This window comes from Danio rerio, chromosome 4 (genome assembly GCF_049306965.1).
Source record: "Danio rerio strain Tuebingen ecotype United States chromosome 4, GRCz12tu, whole genome shotgun sequence".
Taxonomy (NCBI): Eukaryota; Metazoa; Chordata; class Actinopteri; order Cypriniformes; family Danionidae; genus Danio; species Danio rerio.
In genome coordinates, this window is record NC_133179.1 from 16,644,667 (window position 1) to 16,664,001 (window position 19,335).

At 34.5% G+C, this 19,335-nt stretch overlaps 1 protein-coding gene and 2 long non-coding RNA genes across 15 annotated transcripts in view; 2 read left to right on the plus strand and 1 right to left on the minus strand.

Annotated features, from left to right (window-relative positions):
- Positions 1-19,335, plus strand: part of LOC101884691 (uncharacterized) — an 89,584-nt gene that overhangs the window by 52,091 nt on the left and 18,158 nt on the right. Inside the window, exons 4-5 of the long non-coding RNA XR_012402044.1 lie at positions 15,848-15,905; positions 16,376-16,437. This is a non-coding gene — a long non-coding RNA (uncharacterized lncRNA). The remainder of the gene's footprint in view (positions 1-15,847; positions 15,906-16,375; positions 16,438-19,335) is intronic.
- LOC101885185 (uncharacterized) lies at positions 9,360-13,088 on the plus strand. 5 transcript variants are annotated; one of them, XR_012402033.1, is made up of 5 exons: positions 9,360-9,569; positions 9,714-9,767; positions 10,202-10,285; positions 10,676-11,518; positions 11,819-13,088. It is a non-coding gene; the product is annotated as an uncharacterized lncRNA (long non-coding RNA). The 5 variants fall into 5 exon arrangements; XR_012402034.1 differs by having other exon boundaries at positions 9,717-9,767; XR_001798254.3 differs by lacking the exon at positions 10,676-11,518 and having other exon boundaries at positions 12,761-13,088.
- Positions 16,544-19,335, minus strand: part of atp2b1a (ATPase plasma membrane Ca2+ transporting 1a) — a 239,432-nt gene continuing 236,640 nt past the window's right edge. For 8 of the 9 annotated variants that reach the window (XM_073945708.1, XM_073945710.1, XM_073945712.1 and 5 more), the window contains one exon: positions 17,511-18,851. In XM_073945708.1, the coding sequence (XP_073801809.1) occupies positions 18,522-18,851 (330 nt within the window). In that variant the 3' untranslated portion in view covers positions 17,511-18,521. Of the gene's footprint in view, positions 18,852-19,335 lie in introns of all 9 variants that reach the window. The other variant, NM_001044757.1, reaches the window with a different exon arrangement.

Sequence of the window (19,335 nt, forward strand, 5' to 3'; positions counted from 1 at the left end):
AACACTATATTTGTAGAACCTCTTGTCTCTTCTACTGTTTGTGTTTATATTTCGGCCATGTGCTATATGCCTACTGCAGTTCAACACATTGGACATTTTATTATTATTTTCTTACCCCTTCAGTTGAGAAGCTGATCATCCGTTAGATGTCATGTTTATCTGCTGCTCGAGACCATTTAAAGAAGATCACAGACGTGATTTAATATATATATAACACTAAAAACGCATCCCGTCTCCAACGACACACTTCTAGTTTGTTTTCATGCATTAAAACTACTGACACTGATTTACTTCCGCTCCACTAGGCGGCGTCTGCGGCTTTGACGTTCAGCGTGACTGTGACACCTTTAGAGCCTCATCAACAACATGACACTGATGACAGCCGCCTCGACACGACTGATTATTCATGTTTTGAGACCGTTAAAGTACAGTTACTGCAGATGACAGCTTATTTACAGACTCATTCAACAGCATGGATGTCAGCCATAACGTTAATAACAAACTACACGCTGTGTTGTCAAGCGTCCAGGATGTCACTCTGATCACCTGTAAGTATCCACACTTAACTAGAGATTTTCCTCTTTTAAAGTCGTTAGTGCTCATTATATATCAGTTATTTTATATATTATGGCATATATCAGTGTTAAATTGTATTTAAATCATTGTTGATAAGTCAGATGTGTTTTGTCCAGCAGAAGCATGTGGTCAGACATTGACTGTAATGATGGACATCTGCTGAGTGACAGGTAATGCATAAGTATTTGTCTGTAAGATTAACATTGTTATTTGACAAACAGAGATACGCTGCTAACACAAAGTGCACAAAGCGGATGCAAAATAACAATTCTAGCATTAAAGTTAAAAACTTTCAACAAATTTTAAAAGTTACATGGCTTGATTTAAATCATCTTTTGTATGGGGGAAGTGCAAACGCTTGAGATAATGCACATCTAGGCAGTTCCTAATGCTCAGTCTTTTTTTCTGTAATTTTTGCTAATTGAAGAGTTTTGTAATGTATTAAATTAAAAAATATTATGATTGACACTATAATAGTGAAGTGCAATGATTTCTGCTGTATTTGTTTCACTCTGTAGTTTAGGTAGTCTTTCACTCGTGTCTTTGCACCGTGTCAGGCTGTGTAATGTGCTCTAACTTCAGTTTTGTTTGTTTCTTTATGCAGAATTAATGTTGAACAGATTATAGTGTGATTTCTGGAGCAACACGAGATCCATTTCCCCATTCTCTGTTTATTCTGCCACTGCTGGTGAGTCTATTTATGTCTGTTGAGTGTTTTTTAAATGTTTTTGCCATTTTTAAGATTTAAATTTTAATTTATTTTAAATTAATTTATTAAATAAAATAATTATTTCTTAATTTTTTTTTTAGACTGCGTTATCATGCGTGATCTTTAAATATAACAAACGAATAGTTGTTAGTGTGAGTTCCTGGTGGCCTAGTGGTCAGTGCTCATGGTGTGAGAGCTAAACTGATCACAGGAGACTGGGGTTCGAATCACCACGGTGTTACAGAATTTTATCATTCCTGCCAAAAAAAAGGTATTTTTTCCAAAAAAAAAGGAATTTTTTCCTCTTCCTGCTCCGCCGCACCTTTCTCTCCTCCTCTCTGATCCGCCCCTCTTATCTCCACTCCGCCTCTCTCTTCTCCGGTCCGCCCATCTCTCATCTCAGTGCCGACTTCCTCACTCATGTCTGTCTTATCACGCCGGGTGTGTCCTCCATTCTCTTTTGTGTTACCGCCTCAGGTGAACTTGTGTCCTGGTCCGTGTTTCACTTCATGCTCCAGTCCGTGTTTCACAGTGTGCTTAGTTCCCCTTGAGCTTCAGGTACTTGCCCTCATGTTTGCCTTACCGCCCCAGGTAGGTTCTTAGGTGGGATTCGAACCCATGTATTGACCGTCACCTTGTCCGCAACCAACGGTGTTTTAGCCACTAGTGCCATCGTAGCTTACACGCTGAGAGATGGTGTTTGGCGCATGTTGTTGGGTTTTTTTTAATGACAGCAATAAGCAATAGTGGGATTCAAACCCAAGACTCCAAGAGTAAAGGCTAATGCTTTACCAGCTGAGCCACTGAGTCAGTCCAGAGTGCTGAGATTTTCAGGTGGAATATAAAGAGTGTTTCCTGACAAATTCAGATAAAGATGTGACGACTGGGATTTGAACCCACATCTTTACTGCATCAGACTTGACAGTCTATGCTGTTAACCACTACACCACTGTGGCTTGTTTTGAGTTGTGTGTTTTGTATGCTATGTATTGATATTTATTCTAGTACTGGTGAAAATGTTCAGTCCTTTTGGCATAAGCAGGGTTTAAACACAGAACTCCCGCATTAATACACAGCGTTTAATCATTTGAGCCACTGAGCCAGACAAGTAGAGCAGTGTTTTTGACAGGGTCATATTGACATCTTTTGCACTTTATCGCTAAAAATACATTTTGCACTGATTTTAGCATAAGCAGGATTCAAACCCACAACTCTGAAGTTAAAATGCAGTGAATTAATCTACTGAGCCATTGAGCTTGATGAGAAAAGTTGTGTTTTTGACAGGGTGACATTGAGATCTTTTGCACTTCATCACTAAAAAAAAAAACTTTGCATTGTAGCATAAGCAGGATTTGAACCCACGAACCCCAAAGTTAAAACATGGCGTTTAAATCCATTGAGCTACTGAGTCAGACGAGCAGAAGAGGGTTTTTGACAGGGTGACATTGAGATCTTTTGCAGTTTATCGCTTAAAACATTTTGCATTGATTTTGGTTTAAGCAGGAATCAAACCCACAACCTGTAAGTTAAAACACAGTGTCTTAGGTAATTGAGCCACTGTGCTGGATGAGCTGCTTGATGAGTTTTTGTGACAGGGTGACATTGAGATCTTTGTACTTTATTGGTAAAATTATTTTGCACCGATTTCAGCATAAGCGAGATTCAAACTCATAACCTCAAAGTTTAAACATATTGTTTAAATCAACTGAGCCACTGATCCACACAAGCTGAAGAGAGTATTTGACAGGGTGACATTGAGATCTTTTGCTGTTTATTGTAAAAAAAATGTTTTTCACTGATTTTAGCAGAAGCAGGATTCAAACCCACAACCTCAGAGTTAAACTGTAAAGTTTTACCTGCTAAGCCACAGAGTCTGAGAACACACATCATGTTTTAATTCAGTAAATTGATATAAAGCACTCAATTTAGACATTAAGATCAGCAACAGTGGGATTTGAACCCAGGTCTCTCAGATTAAAGCACAGGGGTTTAGTCAATTGAGCTACTGAAACCAAAAAGTGTTTGTGTGCTTTGAAGTATTTGTGTGTCGTGATGATTTTGTCCAAAAATATGATAAAAATTGTGCAATAAAAGACAATCTACAGCTATTATGCTCTCCTCAGACTCTGTGGCTCAGCTTATTAAAGTGTCGTGTTTTAATCTTGGAGACCCGGGTTCAAATCCCGCTCTTGATGACCTTCATTTGTAATTGTGTGTTTCTAATTAAATCAACAGGATTCTCAAATTGAAATCAACAGTCATTGGATTTGACCTCAGGACTCAGATTAAAACAGTTTGTTTGATCAGCCGAGCCGCTGAGTCTGAGAAACTTTATTTGTGTTTTGGATGGGATTTTGTCTATTGAATATTTAATATTATTTCAGTTTTTAAACAATGCACTAGAATTAACACAAGCTTTGTGTGGTTTCAATTTAGTTAACGAGCAAATTAACTAATGAAGCACATGATTGTTTAGCAGTTTTACTGAGGGATTTGTATTTGATCAAACAACTTTTCCACTCAAATGATTTAAATCCATGACTTTCCTCCTCTAAATCAGTTTAAGGCCACTAGTGCCTTTATGAATTTATCTTGGGTAAATCATCATTTGATTGTTTTAATGTAAACAGTAGTGAAATATGAGCTCACAACACTTTATCACCTGAGCTTGTGCTGTGAACATGTGCTTTGGACAGTTGTGTTTAGAGGTTTTCTTCATATGATATAAAATATCAGCAGTGGGATCAATACTGTCTCACATAAACTTCTTATTTTTAATTAAAAATGTCAGCATTCATGAAACATATTTCTGTTTAAAATGTGCAAACAATCACAAAAATAGTCACCAAAAACGTTATTCATTTCAGCCTGTAATTGACTGAAAATAAATAACTTTTACATCAATTTTTAATCTTAATTTCTGCTGGAATAAAAGAAAAGAGTTGAGTCAGGAGATTTCTATCAGTGCTGATGAGCTTGATTAGCAGCTTCAGGTGTTTTTAATGAGGCTTAAACTGCTCTACAGCTGCAGGATTACACACTCTTCATTTCCTGTCCTCTTGCTGTTTTCATGCAGATGCACAAATCCTCCACAAGTGGGCACAACATTGACACATTGATCAGGCTTTCTTCATTAAATCTTTATTAAATGTGATGTTTGTCTGTAGATTGATGTGTTGATATGATGACCAGTCCTGAGCTTCACATCCTCCTCATCAGAGACACAGAGAAAGATTCAGTCAAACCTGCTACTGGAAGAGAAAAATCAGTCAAACAGTGCTGTAATCTCAAAAAGATGAACAAGTTAAACATGTCTAATATAAGAGGATACAGGGTCAGTATAAAACAGGGTGTGTGTGTGTGTATAGTTGGCAAATAAATGTACACAGAGGATGATTAATTTATATTTATGTAGTTTGATTTTTTTATGTTTGAGAAAATATCAGCGGTCAGTAACCTTATTAATTTCTTTCACAGTAATTTTTTTCCCTTTTGTCTTTTAGTTGAACTGTATCATAAACATGCCCAATGGTGCAACAAAATAAAAATAAGAAAAACAACTCTTAATAATAGGATTTATCTTAATTGTTGGAATCGTATCTTTAATTAATGCTAATACTATTTTTTTTCTCCTTAATTTTCCAAACTTGGACATTTTCAATATATACAGAGCTCAGCATATACGAGTACTCCCCTCACAAATCTGTCTTTTAAATTCATATTTTTAATAGGAAGCTTTACATTATTATATTTGTGCATATACATTAGATTAATCAATACTGATGCCAAATCTGGAGCTTATCTAACAGAATAACTTACGATAACAGTCCAAAAACTAGCTAACCCAAATTTATGTTATAGAAAAATATGAAATACAAATAAAAAAAGAGAAAAAAAATAAGAAAACCAAAAAAATTAAAATATTCAGTTGAATTTTTTTTGCAATATATAAAAAAAAATACTCTTTGCAATATTTTGCTTGAATTTAATTGTATTTTCCTTCAATTTATAAATATGTTTGGTGAAAAAAAATCATTTTAATAAACATATCTGTTTAATAAATCTGTTTTGTTTAAAAGCATCAAAATAAATATCCTATATTCACTGAGAAATTTATAAAAATATTAATTATCAAAATGGGGTTTACACAATTATGCTGAGCACTGTAGGGGTGTCACAGCAAATGACAACACAATGAAACAAATGTTCTAGTTAAATATGAAAAAAGTGAAATATGGAAAATCTTCTTGTGTAATTGAGTCAAATTGTAAAGTTATCATATAGTGTCACACCACATGACATGGTTTTCAGTGCCAAAATGTGTCAAATTCTTGTTTTTAGAAATATATGGCCAGAAAAAAATGATTGCCATTTACTAAAATATATATACACTTGTAAAATTAGGTCTGAGGAATGGAAAAATGCAATCTCAATATTTATTTTCCATATTTTAGTACATTCAGTACATCTCTAATATCAACACACTTTTAGATTCCCATTGCTGCACACTTCTGCTGTGTGATTGGCTCTTAGATCAATATAGAATAAAAAAGTGCAGCGCTTAGCGTTGTTATTGACATGTTATTGTTATCAGGATCCAATATATTATGGTTTATTGTCCAAGCCCCTAGTCTGAGGTGTGTATTAATGATTTCACAATGTTCTTTTTAATTTATAAGAGCTGTAATCTACTGAACCGTGATTGAGACGGTCACACCATAGAAAACTTTTCACATTTAGCTTAAAAAAAGTCAAACATTTAATAACACAACAGTTGTAATACACAAAGGAATTCACCATTTACTCCATTTTAAATGATGACAATACTAATTATATTCATTTTAGTCATGTGTGACTGTGAAAATGCAACGTTATGTTACGTCATATTAAACTAATTTCTGTATCATTTGTTATGATGACTGCATCATATTTTATTAGTTATTTATTTTGCAAGATATTGGTCATCTGCTTAGTGTCATTTGAAGGTGTAAAGACTTTATCCAGGAGAAATAATAAATCAATAACAGGAAATGCTCTACGAGAAAATATACTATTTTTAAAAAATGGTAATATATTTTAGTTGGAATATATATTTACATTATTATTAATTATTATTGTAATTTATTGTTGTTGTTATTATCATTTACCTTAAACATAATTGTGTGGAAAATGACGTTGTAAGAGAATTACCCTCAAACTTAATCTTTAAAGTGGTTTAAGCCTTTCAAAATCTGATTAATTGGATATTTAGATCAATAAAATAGTCACCTCTTGTTTATTTGATGTCGTTTATATGGTTACACTCATTGGCCACAAGAGGGAGTTGTGGAGCAGCTGTTTGTCATCTGCCTTGTGCACATTTATCAAATAAAAGACAAGTTTCATTGACAGTCTGAAGTTTCAGCTTGTTTTTGTCACTAACGACTCATCTGTTAGAAAGCACAGAGCATTTTCCCACCTGCTCCTCCAAGCTTCAGGTTCAGTCTGACAAACATGAAAACTCTAGTCTACAACACTTGCAGATTATTTCACTTTATCATTAATTCAGTGCCACAAGAAGAGGAGGTATTACATATTTACATAGTTTTCTGAAAGAGACAGATATATAAAAATATATACATTGACATGAAATGAAATGTTTTCAGATCATTAGGTTTTCAGTGCTTTTTGTTTTGTCGTTCTAAAAGTTTTTCATATGATTTGAAGTCATTCACAAAATGGGAAAAGTTTGGTTTACATTGAGCCCACTTTTTCTTATGTATATGGTGTTTTCCTAATAACACAACACAAATAAAAATCTGTTGTGCTTTACAGTTCAAGTTGTCATTATCAGAATAAAACTACATCAAATAAACTCATTTCTTTATTATACTCCATGTTTTTGTTAATAAACAATTCCAAATCTTTCCTACATTTTCTTGAGGAAATGCAATAAATATGAAATATTAAGTTTGAATTTTCCTAAACATGTTTAGCAGGATGAGTTCAGTAGTATTTAGTCAGATTATTGCACTACAGTCCCCGCATATGATGTTACAGTGATGCCACTCAACTGAACACACATACACTAATATCAAGAGTGTCACGCGACTCACCTGTACGTCTAGTTTCCATAAGGTCATTTATCGTGCAAAATTGTTTGCTTAGCACTTTAAGTACACATTTAAATATGAACTGATTATTATTTAAGCTTGTAATTGTAAATATAAATATGCCAGCAGCTTGTTTACGTGCTGCTCTCTTGCTGAACTGCCTGCTGAACAGACGTAAAACTTTACCTTTTATTATCCACCTGCTACTACAGAAGGCGTACGGTGCCAAACATCTTGACGAAACGCGTTTGTTGTTGTCAACACGCACTGTCTCTCAGCGGCTATTTGTGACTTTTGAAATGAAAATGAAATGGTAAGAGGAATATAATAGTAAGTAAACCTAATGTATTCATGTATGAAATGTCATTTGCTTTCCATTTATTACAAAAACATTACTGCAAGAAACTTTTGGTTTTAACAAACATAAGCTGTAATATTCATAAAAAATAAATAAATAAAATAATAACCAGCTGAATAAAAAAGTTCAATAGTCAAATAATGGGACAAATCTTTGCTACTGTTGCTGATAATGCTAAATGTATAAATGTACCCTTATAATCTTGTACAACACGTCATATTTATTTTTAGCCTCATTCTCAATTACTGACTCAATAATTCACTCATAAAACTTCATGTTTCATTACGAGATGTGTCATTTCTCAAGAATTATTCAGTGAAATATTTTTGATGGCTGTTTGTCGCCACCTATTGGTTAAACCTATTGTAATTATTAAAAGCACTAGAAAAAACACAGCTGAGTTTACCTGAATAAGTAAGGAAGGCAATGTCACAGGAAAAGGCAGAGGTAGATCTGGAGGAGCATGTGGACAAAAAAACAAAAAAAAAACAGGAACAAATTTGTTAGATGCAATTCAAGCAACCTTGATTGATCATATTGTAAACCATGGACTGACATTTGTGACCTGGACTCACTTTTATTAATATTGTGATTTATACATCACCTGTAAACTGAATAAATAAGCTTTTCATTGATGTATTTTTTAATAGGACAATATTTAGCTATCAGTACTACAGTATTTGCTGTTCAATGTATTGAAACGTGTGTGCTGTCCTGTGACATCTACAGTAACATGTATTTTGATTGATTTAGAGTTCAGAATGTTGAAGAGGAAAGCGGCCCTGCATAGTGAACAGAGATGCACACTTGATTCCAGTGAGCACTGCAACATTCAGACAACTTAATGCCCTTATGCTGCTGTCTGCTGTTAAAAGTGCTCAAATATTCCCTTTTGGAAAAAGACATCTAACTTAAAATGATAAAAAATTTAATTATAAAAAAACAGCTGACAAAAAAATTTAAATGTTAAAAATGTTTTCATAATAAAACTGTTATTAATTAAAATTTTCTTCTTAAGAAAAACTTGCGACACTGATGGATAAACTTGATGATACCTGCATTTCCCCATGCAATCTAAGTCAGTCAGTAAGAGTGATTTTCCCTCTGTGGTTCAGTTCTGTAAGATATGCTTCATGTCCACAAGGAGGAGCTGGAAAATGAGTCGTTTTAAAATAGACTTTAGGAGTCTGCAAATATCTGAACATGAAATAAATTATTGATTCTGAACTTAAATAATAAAGATAACTTTGCGTCAAAAATAAATATTTGAAGCATAAACAAATTGAAAAATACTATATTTGTAGAACCTCTTGTCTCTTCTACTGTTTGTGTTTATATTTCGGCCATGTGCTATATGCCAACTGCAGTTCAACACATTGGACATTTCATTATTATTTTCTTACCCCTTCAGTTGGGAAGCTGATCATCCGTTAGATGTCATGTTTATCTGCTGCTCGAGACCATTTAAAGAAGATCACAGACGTGATTTAAATTATATAACACTAAAAACGCATCCCGTCTCCAACGACACACTTCTAGTTTGTTTTCATGCATTAAAACTACTGACACTGATTCACTTCCGCTCCACTAGGCGGCGTCTGCGGCTTTGACGTTCAGCGTGACTGTGACACCTTTAGAGCCTCATCAACAACATGACACTGATGACAGCCGCCTCGACACGACTGATTATTCATGTTTTAAGACCGTTAAAGTACAGTTACTGCAGATGACAGCTTATTTACAGACTCATTCAACAGCATGTATGTCAGCCATAACGTTAATAACAAACTACACGCTGTGTTGTCAAGCATCCAGGATGTCACTCTGATCACCTGTAAGTATCCACACTTAACTAGTGATTTTCCTCTTTTAAAGTCGTTAGTGCTCATTATATATCAGTTATTTTATATATTATGGCATATATCAGTGTTAAATTGTATTTAAATCATTGTTGATACGTCAGATGTGTTTGTTCCAGCAGAAGCATGTGGTCAGACATTGACTGTAATGATGGACATCTGCTGAGTGACAGGTAATGCATAAGTATTTGTCTGTAAGATTAACATTGTTATTTGACAAACAGAGATATGCTGCTAACACAAAGTGCACAAAGCGGATGCAAAATAACAATTCTAGCATTAAAGTTAAAAACTTGAAACAAATTTTAAAAGTTACATGGCTTGATTTAAATCATCTTTTGTATGGGGGAAGTGCAAACCCTTGAGATAATGCACATCTAGGCAGTTCCTAATGCTCAGTCTTTTTTTCTGTAACTTTTGCTAATTGAAGAGTTTTGTAATGTATTAAATTAAAAAATATTATGATTGACACTATAATAGTGAAGTGCAATGATTTCTGCTGTATTTGTTTCACTCTGTAGTTTAGGTAGTCTTTCACTCGTGTCTTTGCACCGTGTCAGGCTGTGTAATGTGCTCTAACTTCAGTTTTATTTGTTTCTTTATGCAGAATTAATGTTGAACAGTTTATAGTGTGATTTCTGGAGCAACACGAGATCCATTTCCCCATTCTCTGTTTATTCTGCCACTGCTGGTGAGTCTATTTATGTCTGTTGAGTGTTTTTTAAATGTTTTGCCATTTTTAAGATTTAAATTTAAATTTATTTTAAATTAATTTATTAAATAAAATAATTATTTCTTAATTTTTTTTTTTAAACTGCGTGATCATGCGTGATCTTTAAATATAACTAGGGAACAGTTGTTAGTGTGAGTTCCTGGTGGCCTAGTGGTCAGTGCTCATGGTGTGAGAGCTAAACTGATCACAGGAGACTGGGGTTCGAATCACCACGGTGTTACAGGATTTTATCATTCCTGCCAAAAAAAAGGTATTTTTTCCAAAAAAAAAGGAATTTCTTCCTTTTCTCTCTTTCTTTTCCGCCTCACCTTTCTCTCCTCCTCTCTGGTCCACCCCTCTCATCTCCAGTCTGCCTCTCTCGACCCATCCCTCATCTCAGTGCTGCCTTCCTCACTTATGTCAGTTTTATCGTGCCAGGTGTGTTCACCATTCTCATTTGTGTTACCGCCCCAGGTGAACTTGTGCTCTGGTCCGTGTTTCACTTCATGTTCCAGTCCGTGTTTCACATTGTGCTCAGTTCCCCTTGAGCTTCAGGTACTTGTCTTCATGTTTGCCTTACCGCCCCAGGTAGGTTCTTAGGTGGGATTCGAACCCATGTTTCGACCGTCACCTTGTCCGCAACCAACGGTGTTTAGCCACTAGTGCCATCGTAGCTTACACGCTGAGAGATGGAGTTTGGCGCATGTTATTGGGTTTTTTTAATGACAGCAATAAGCAATAGTGGGATTCGAACCCAAGACTCCAAGAGGAAAGGCTAATGCTTTACCAACTGAGCCACTGACTCAGTTCAGAGTCCTGGGTTTTCCTGGAATATAAAGAGTGTTTTCTGACAAATTCAGATAAAGATGTAATGTTTGGGATTTGAACCCACATCTTTACTGCATCAGACTCATCAGTCTATGTTTTTAACCACTACACCACTGTGGCTTGTTTTCTGTTGTGTGTTTTGTATGCTATGTATTGATATTTATTCTAGTACTGGTGAAAATTTTCGCTCACTTTGACATAAGCAGGGTTTGAACCCAGAACTCCCGCATTAAAACACAGCACTTTAATCATTTGAGCCACTTAGCCAGATGAGTAGAGAAGTGTTTTTGACAGGGTCATATTGAGATCTTTTGCTGTTTATTGATAAAAGAAAACATTTTCACTGATTCCGGTATAAGCTGGATTCAAACCCACAACCTCAAAGTTAAACTGTAAAGTTTTACCTGCTGAGCCACAGAGTCTGAGAACACACATCATGTTTTAATTCAGTAAATTGATATAAAGCACTCAATTTAGACATTAAGATCAGCAACAGCAGGATTTGAACCCAGGTCTCTCAGATTAAAGCACAGGGGTTTAGTCAATTGAGCTACTGAAACCAAAAAGTGTTATTGTGCTTTGAAGTATTTGTGTGTAGTGATGATTCTGTCCAAAAATATGATAAAATTGTGCAATAAAAGACAATCTACAGCTATTATGCTCTCCTCAGACTCTGTGGCTCAGCTTATTAAAGTGTCGTGTTTTAATCTTGGAGACCCGGGTTCAAACCTCGCTCTTGGTGACCTTCATTTGTAATTGTGTGTTTCTAATTAAATCAACAGGATTCTCAAATTGAAATCAACAGTCATTGAATTTGACCTCAGGACTCAGATTAAAACAGTTTGTTTGATCAGCCGAGCCGCTGAGTCTGAGAAACTTTATTTGTGTTTTGGATGGGATTTTGCTCATTGAATATTTAATATTATTTCAGTTTTTAAACAATGCACTAGAATTAACACAAGCTTTGTGTGGTTTCAATTTAGTTAACGAGCAAATTAACTAACGAAGCACATGATTGTTTAGCAGTTTTACTGAGGGATTTGTATTTAATCAAACAACTTTTCCACTCAAATGATTTAAATCCATGACTTTCCTCCTGTAAATCAGTTTAAGGCCACTAGTGCCTTTATGAATTTATCTTGGGTAAATCATCATTTGATTGTTTTAATGTAAACAGTAGTGAAATATGAGCTCACAACACTTTATCACCTGAGCTTGTGCTGCTGTGAACATGTGCTTTGGACAGTTGTGTTTAGAGGTTTTCTTCATATGATATAAAATATCAGCAGTGGGATCAATACTGTCTCACATAAACTTCTTATTTTTAATTAAAAATGTCAGCATTCATGAAACATATTTCTGTTTAAAATGTGCAAACAATCACAAAAATAGTCACCAAAAACTTGATTCATTTCAGCCTGTAATTGACTGAAAATAAATAACTTTTACATCAATTTTTAATCTTAATTTCTGCTGGAATAAAAGAAAAGAGTTGAGTCAGGAGATTTCTATCAGTGCTGATGAGCTTGATTAGCAGCTTCAGGTGTTTTTAATGAGGCTTAAACTGCTCTACAGCTGCAGGATTACACACTCTTCATTTCCTGTCCTCTTGCTGTTTTCATGCAGATGCACAAATCCTCCACAAGTGGGCACAACATTGACACATTGATCAGGCTTTCTTCATTAAATCTTTATTAAATGTGATGTTTGTCTGTAGATTGATGTGTTGATATGATGACCAGTCCTGAGCTTCACATCCTCCTCATCAGAGACACAGAGAAAGATTCAGTCAAACCTGCTACTGGAAGAGAAAAATCAGTCAAACAGTGCTGTAATCTCAAAAAGATGAACAAGTTAAACATGTCTAATATAAGAGGATACAGGGTCAGTATGAAACAGGGTGTGTGTGTGTGTGTATAGTTGGCAAATAAATGTATACAGAGGATGATTAATTTATATTTATGTAGTTTGATTTTTTATGTTTGAGAAAATATCAGGGGTCAGTAACCTTATTAATTTCTTTCACAGTAATTTTTTTCCCTTTTGTCTTTTAGTTGAACTGTACCATAAACATGCCCAATGGTGCAACAAAATAAAAATAAGAAAAACAACTCTTAATAATAGGATTTATCTTAATTGTTGGAATCGTATCTTTAATTAATGCTATTACTATTTTTTTTTCTCCATGACTTTTGAACTTGGACATTTTCAATATATACAGAGCTCAGCATATACGAGTACTCCCCTCACAAATCTGTCTTTTAAATTCATATTTTTAATAGGAAGCTTTACATTATTATATTTGTGCATATACATTAGATTAGTCAATACTGATGCCAAATCTGGAGCTTATCTAACAGAATAACTTACGATAACAGTCCAAAAACTAGCTAACCCAAATTTATGTTATAGAAAAAAAAATGAAATACAAATTTAAAGAGGAAAAATCAAGCGAAGCAAAAAAAAAAAAAAATAAATTAAGACTTTGTTCAAATATTATTGCAATATATAAAATATTAATATTAAATATATATTAAATAAATATTTATTTGCAATATTTTGCTTGAATTGAATTGTTTTCTCTTTCAATTTCTAAATATGTTTGGTGACTAAAATATCATTTTAATAAATATATCTGTTTAATAAATCTGTTTTGTTTAAAAGCATCAAAATACATATCCTATATTCACTGAGAAATTAATAAAACTATTCATTTTCAAAATGGGGTCTATTTAAGCACTGTAGGGGTGTCACAGCAAATGACAACACAATGGAACATACTGTATAGTTAAATATGAAAAAAAGTGAAATATGGAAATACAACAGTTAACACAACAGTTGTTATACACAAAGGAATTCACCTTTTACTTCATTTTAAATGATGACAATACTAATTATATTCATTTTAGTCATGTGTGACTGTGAAAATGCAACGTTATGTTACTTCATATTAAACTAATTTCTGTATTATTTGTTATAATGACAGTGCATCATATTTTATTAGTTATTTATTTTGCAAGATATTAGTATTCTGCTTAAAGTGTCGTTTGAAGGCACTTTATCCAATTCCTTAACCCAACTAGACTTCATTCAGAAAAAAAAAAACTGGAAATGCTATACTAGAAAATATACTATTAAAAAAATTCCAATAAAAAAAAAAAATTATATATATATATATATATATATATATATATATATATATATAAATAAATAATGCATTTGTTTGAGAATTACCCTTTAGACCTTTCAAAATCTGATTAATTGGATATTTAGATCAATAAAATAGTCACCTCTTGTTTATTTGATGTCGTTTATATGGTTACACTCATTGGCCACAAGAGGGAGTTGTGGAGCAGCTGTTTGTCATCTGCCTTGTGCACATTTATCAAATAAAAGACAAGTTTCATTGACAGTCTGAAGTTTCAGCTTGTTTTTGTCACTAACGACTCATCTGTTAGAAAGCACAGAGCATTTTCCCACCTGCTCCTCCAAGCTTCAGGTTCAGTCTGACAAACATGAAAACTCTAGTCTACAACACTTGCAGATTATTTCACTTTATCATTAATTCAGTGCCACAAGAAGAAGAGGTATTACATATTTACATAGTTTTCTGAAAGAGACAGATATATAAAAATATATACATTGACATGAAATGAAATGTTTTCAGATCATTAGGTTTTCAGTGCTTTTTGTTTTGTCGTTCTAAAAGTTTTTCATATGATTTGAAGTCATTCACAAAATGGGAAAAGTTTGGTTTACATTGAGCCCACTTTTTCTTATGTATATGGTGTTTTCCTAATAACACAACACAAATAAAAATCTGTTGTGCTTTACAGTTCAAGTTGTCATTATCAGAATAAAACTACATCAAATAAACTCATTTGAAATAATAAGTTTGAATTTTCCTAAACATGTTTAGCAGGATGAGTTCAGTAGTATTTAGTCAGATTATTGCACTACAGTCCCCGCATATGATGTTACAGTGATGCCACTCAACTGAACACACATACACTAATATCAAGAGTGTCACGCGACTCACCTGTACGTCTAGTTTCCATAAGGTCGTGCAAAATTATTAGCTTAGCACTTTTAAGTACACATTTAAATGTGTACTTATTACTATTTAAGCTTGTAATTGTAAATATAAATATGCCAGCAGCTTGTTTACGTGCTGCTCTCTTGCGGAACTGCCTGCTGAACAGACGTAAAACATTACCTTTTATTATCCACCTGTTACTTACGGAAAGCGTACGGTGCCAAACATCTTGACGAAACGCGTTTTTTGTTGGCAACACGCACTGTCTCTCAGCGGCTATTTGTGACTTTTGAAATGAAAATGAAATGGTGAGAGAAATATAATAGTAAATAAACTATACAGCAAATCTAATCTATTAATTCAGTCAAACTAATAGATAGGGGTAATTTGTAGCCCAACCTTAAGATTGGAAGAGTCTTTTTAAGTGTCACCCATAATTTAAATCTCTGTAGACATGCTAGGGAAAAAGGTGGATAATTATTATAATACATAATAAAAAAATCACGGTTTTCTGCCTTACAAAGATGACTACTAATAAGCAGTATTTGAACAGATTCATGTTATTTTGTGGACCATAAGACAGCGATTTAACAAAAAAACTTGAATGAATTTATTTACAATTATTTAGAAAAAGACTTAATTATTCAGAAATGTATTTTTATGACCTTGCTCTACAGAATAAGGGACGGGAATAGACCAACAGAATCATGTGGACAGACACTGACTCATGGACAGGTAATAATTACGCACGTCGAGTACGATTCGATCCTGGATTAACATCTATTTATTCAAAAATGTAACCCCCTACCCCTAAACCCAACTATAACTGTAAATTATTCCCAAAATCAGAGGGGAATAATAGTTGGATAACAATCTTGTAGATATATAAACCTAATCATAAGCTTGAACTTAAAATAAACGACAAACGTTTCCCTTAATTCTGATTAGCTGATTGGAATGTTGTTTCAGGATCAACACAGATGTTAATCCAGCAACATTTTCGACTTGGTGAAATCAGGCTGGAGAATAATTACAACATTACAGTGCATATTTTATCTTGTAAATGTAATAATGATAACTCTAGTAGATTGCAATGAATGATTATATCACTTATAATGAAATTTTTTTCCAGGCATAAACATAACCACTTCTGAACATCATTCTTATCAAGTCAGTAAGTTGAATAAATAATGTTTTCTTTTTAGGAGGCAGTGAAACCTGCTTGGTTGTTTTCATCACACAGAGCAGATCTTCTGAATTGTAATAGGTATGTGGAGTGTTCTTTGGTAACTTTACAATGTTTTAGGCAACAATAAAAACATTGTGTGCGGAACATGAAGGAAAACATGGCCCTCAGGTTACGCTAAATATCAATTTTTATTCTTAAAAACCATACACGATACTCGACAAGTTTAAAATGTAAGTTGAATCACGATATCCATTTACATTGCGCAAGATAAACAGACATGTTATTTTATTTCCAAACGTTAAGATAAAAAACAAAACAGATCCTTAAAACAGATGGATAAACATTCATTCCCATTATAGGAAGACGCTATAGAAAAAAAAAAAAAAAGAGTTATGGATTGTTTTAATATATCTGCTCTAAATTGCAAACTTAAGCAGTTTCTTTTTATTTAATAAACAGGATAAAACAAAATAACTTAAAAAAAAACTGTGCAGTTGCGATTACTGAAAAAATCTGAATCCCTTTCTCACGTTTTTCTCAATTCTTCTCCTTAATTACATCCTTTATAAACAAACAATTGGAGAGAAGCAACAGTCTTAACTGGAACCCTGCTGCCAAAAATAAATCTAAACATTACAAAAAAAAAAACACACAAAACATTATTATTTTGACCATAAGTTTCATGCTATAAGCCACCCTGAGTATTAGATTACTTGGAGAACCAATCACGACCCTTGTTTAAAGATTGCCCCACCCCCAGTGAATATAATCTATGCAAAAATCCCTGTAGGTCTGGTTCAGCAGGTTGAGATGTTCTTATTTCTGCATAAAAATACAATTTATTTATATGGTCTGTATCAAAACGTTCCTTGGGAATCTGCAATAAAGTACCCTGTGCTGTGATACCAGTGTTATACGCATGTTTTCTTGAAAATTCGTCATGTTAATTCCTTCGCATTTCCAGTATTTCAGGTCTTAAATATACTCTACAAACATTTGCAGCAATGTTTTTTTTTAGCTGACAGCAATTTTTTATGGAATAAGCAGGAAAACAAAAAGTACATCCTTTTTCATTTTCATATGATCAACAAACAAAACACTTGAGGAAATATTATTTTTAAAGAAAAAGAAAAAAAAAAACATGAAACAAATTTTGAAAACAATTCACTCTTTTTCCTTCCTTTATTTTTCCTTTTAAACCAAAACAACAATTTACTACCTAAAAGACAATCTTAAGTTAAAATTTAAATCATTGCATTTTCAATTCAATTATCTAGGTTTTTTCAGCCTGAGTAAACAAACTTATAATACATTGGCAGGAACTTAATGTCATCGTTGAACTGACTGTGGACCATTTCAAATAGTTAAAATCACAGATGCATTCATTCTTTAAAGGCTGAAGTAGCGTGGCCTCCACTTCCAAAAAAAGAAATTTAAATAAAAAATAAAATTCACACCACTGAAAGCGTGAAGACTCCAGCTCCAGCCATTTCCAAATTCCAAACGAGAATGAGACACAAACTTGGAGCTTAAAAAAAGAAAAATAATTCAGGGGGGGGTGAAGTAAGTATGAGAGGAGATGGATGTATGGACAGAGATCCTCGTCTACGGCTCCCTCTCCTCACCCATCCCAAGAAAAAAAACCTCCCATGGACCTCAATACCTCTGCTCACTGCTATACAAGCCTTAGTGTTATCTATTTGGCTAGGAGGTTCTAAGTATCTACAAATATATAACAAATAAAACTTGCAGGCAAAAATAGTTCGGTTTCCATAGAAACACCCTTTTTTTCCTGAAAATACAGCAGTATCTGAAATATTTCTCATTTGTCCCCATTTCTCTGCATCAGGAAGCTCTTCCACCAATCAACAGAAGAAAAAAAAGTATCTACAAACTTTGTAAACAGACCTGTGTCTTCCAAAAAACATAAATATTTCAAAATATTAACAGCCAAAATGATGCAGAAATCAGTGTTTTAATAAGCAAAGGGCAAAAAGAAAAAAAAAAAAAGTACAACACCATCCAGATAAAGAGAAGCGGAAGCTAAGGGCTAAGCTCCCGAGAGCTCCTTGGCTTCGCCACTCTTATCCAATGAGTTCTCCAGGCTTCAGTCTCTGTGGAGATGAACAGGTGTTGTGTGCCGTACCGAGGGCCGGAGTTGATCAAAGGGACGTCTCTAGGCTGTGCATGGGGCTCCCGGGAGCTGAAGGTGTGGCTGATTTGCTGGGATCCAGGAAGAGGTGCACGCCGCTATCGACGGCATTATTGTTCTGATTGGGTGAGGGTGGAGGAGGAGGTGTAGGGGTCGCATTTCTCTTTGTGGGAGCATCGTCCTCCGCGTCCGTGTCGTCGATGAGAGGGATGTGGGGCTCCGAGTCCTCTATCCGGAATTCTGGATGGGTCATGAAGTTGTGGATGGAGGTTCGAGACTCTGGCTTCTCCAGACCCTCATAGGGTGACAGCGAGCTGCGGAATGCATTCACCACCCGGATCTGTGGGAGAACGGGATGTAAAGTCAGCTATGCTGCTCGAAGAAATGCTCTGCTAGTTTGCACACGTCCACAACAGGCAAACTATGTTTTTTTTTTTTAGATAAGGTTAAACCAAATGGGCTGGTTTTAATTGATGAGTGGAGAGCAGTGAGGTTAGCGCACCAAAACCTTCTGAGAGAGTGTGTGAGCGGTCAGATGTCGTGCAACTAAGAGAGAGAAAGAGTGGACGAAACGCTTGAAAACCTGATGCTTGTTACGGTGAGCTTATCCTCTGACCGTGGGACAGACATTCCTCTTTTCTCAGGGTTGAGAAATAACAGATGTACAAAACTGGAAAGAACTTAGGGCACCTTCTCAGTTGTAAATCACAGAAAGCCAATTATATTATCCAAAATGCAAATGAGATAAGAGAGAAAAATGGAACAGAAGAGACAGGAGAAGAGAGAGAAAGAGGCCAAGGTAACCCCAGAGGACACAGCTCAAC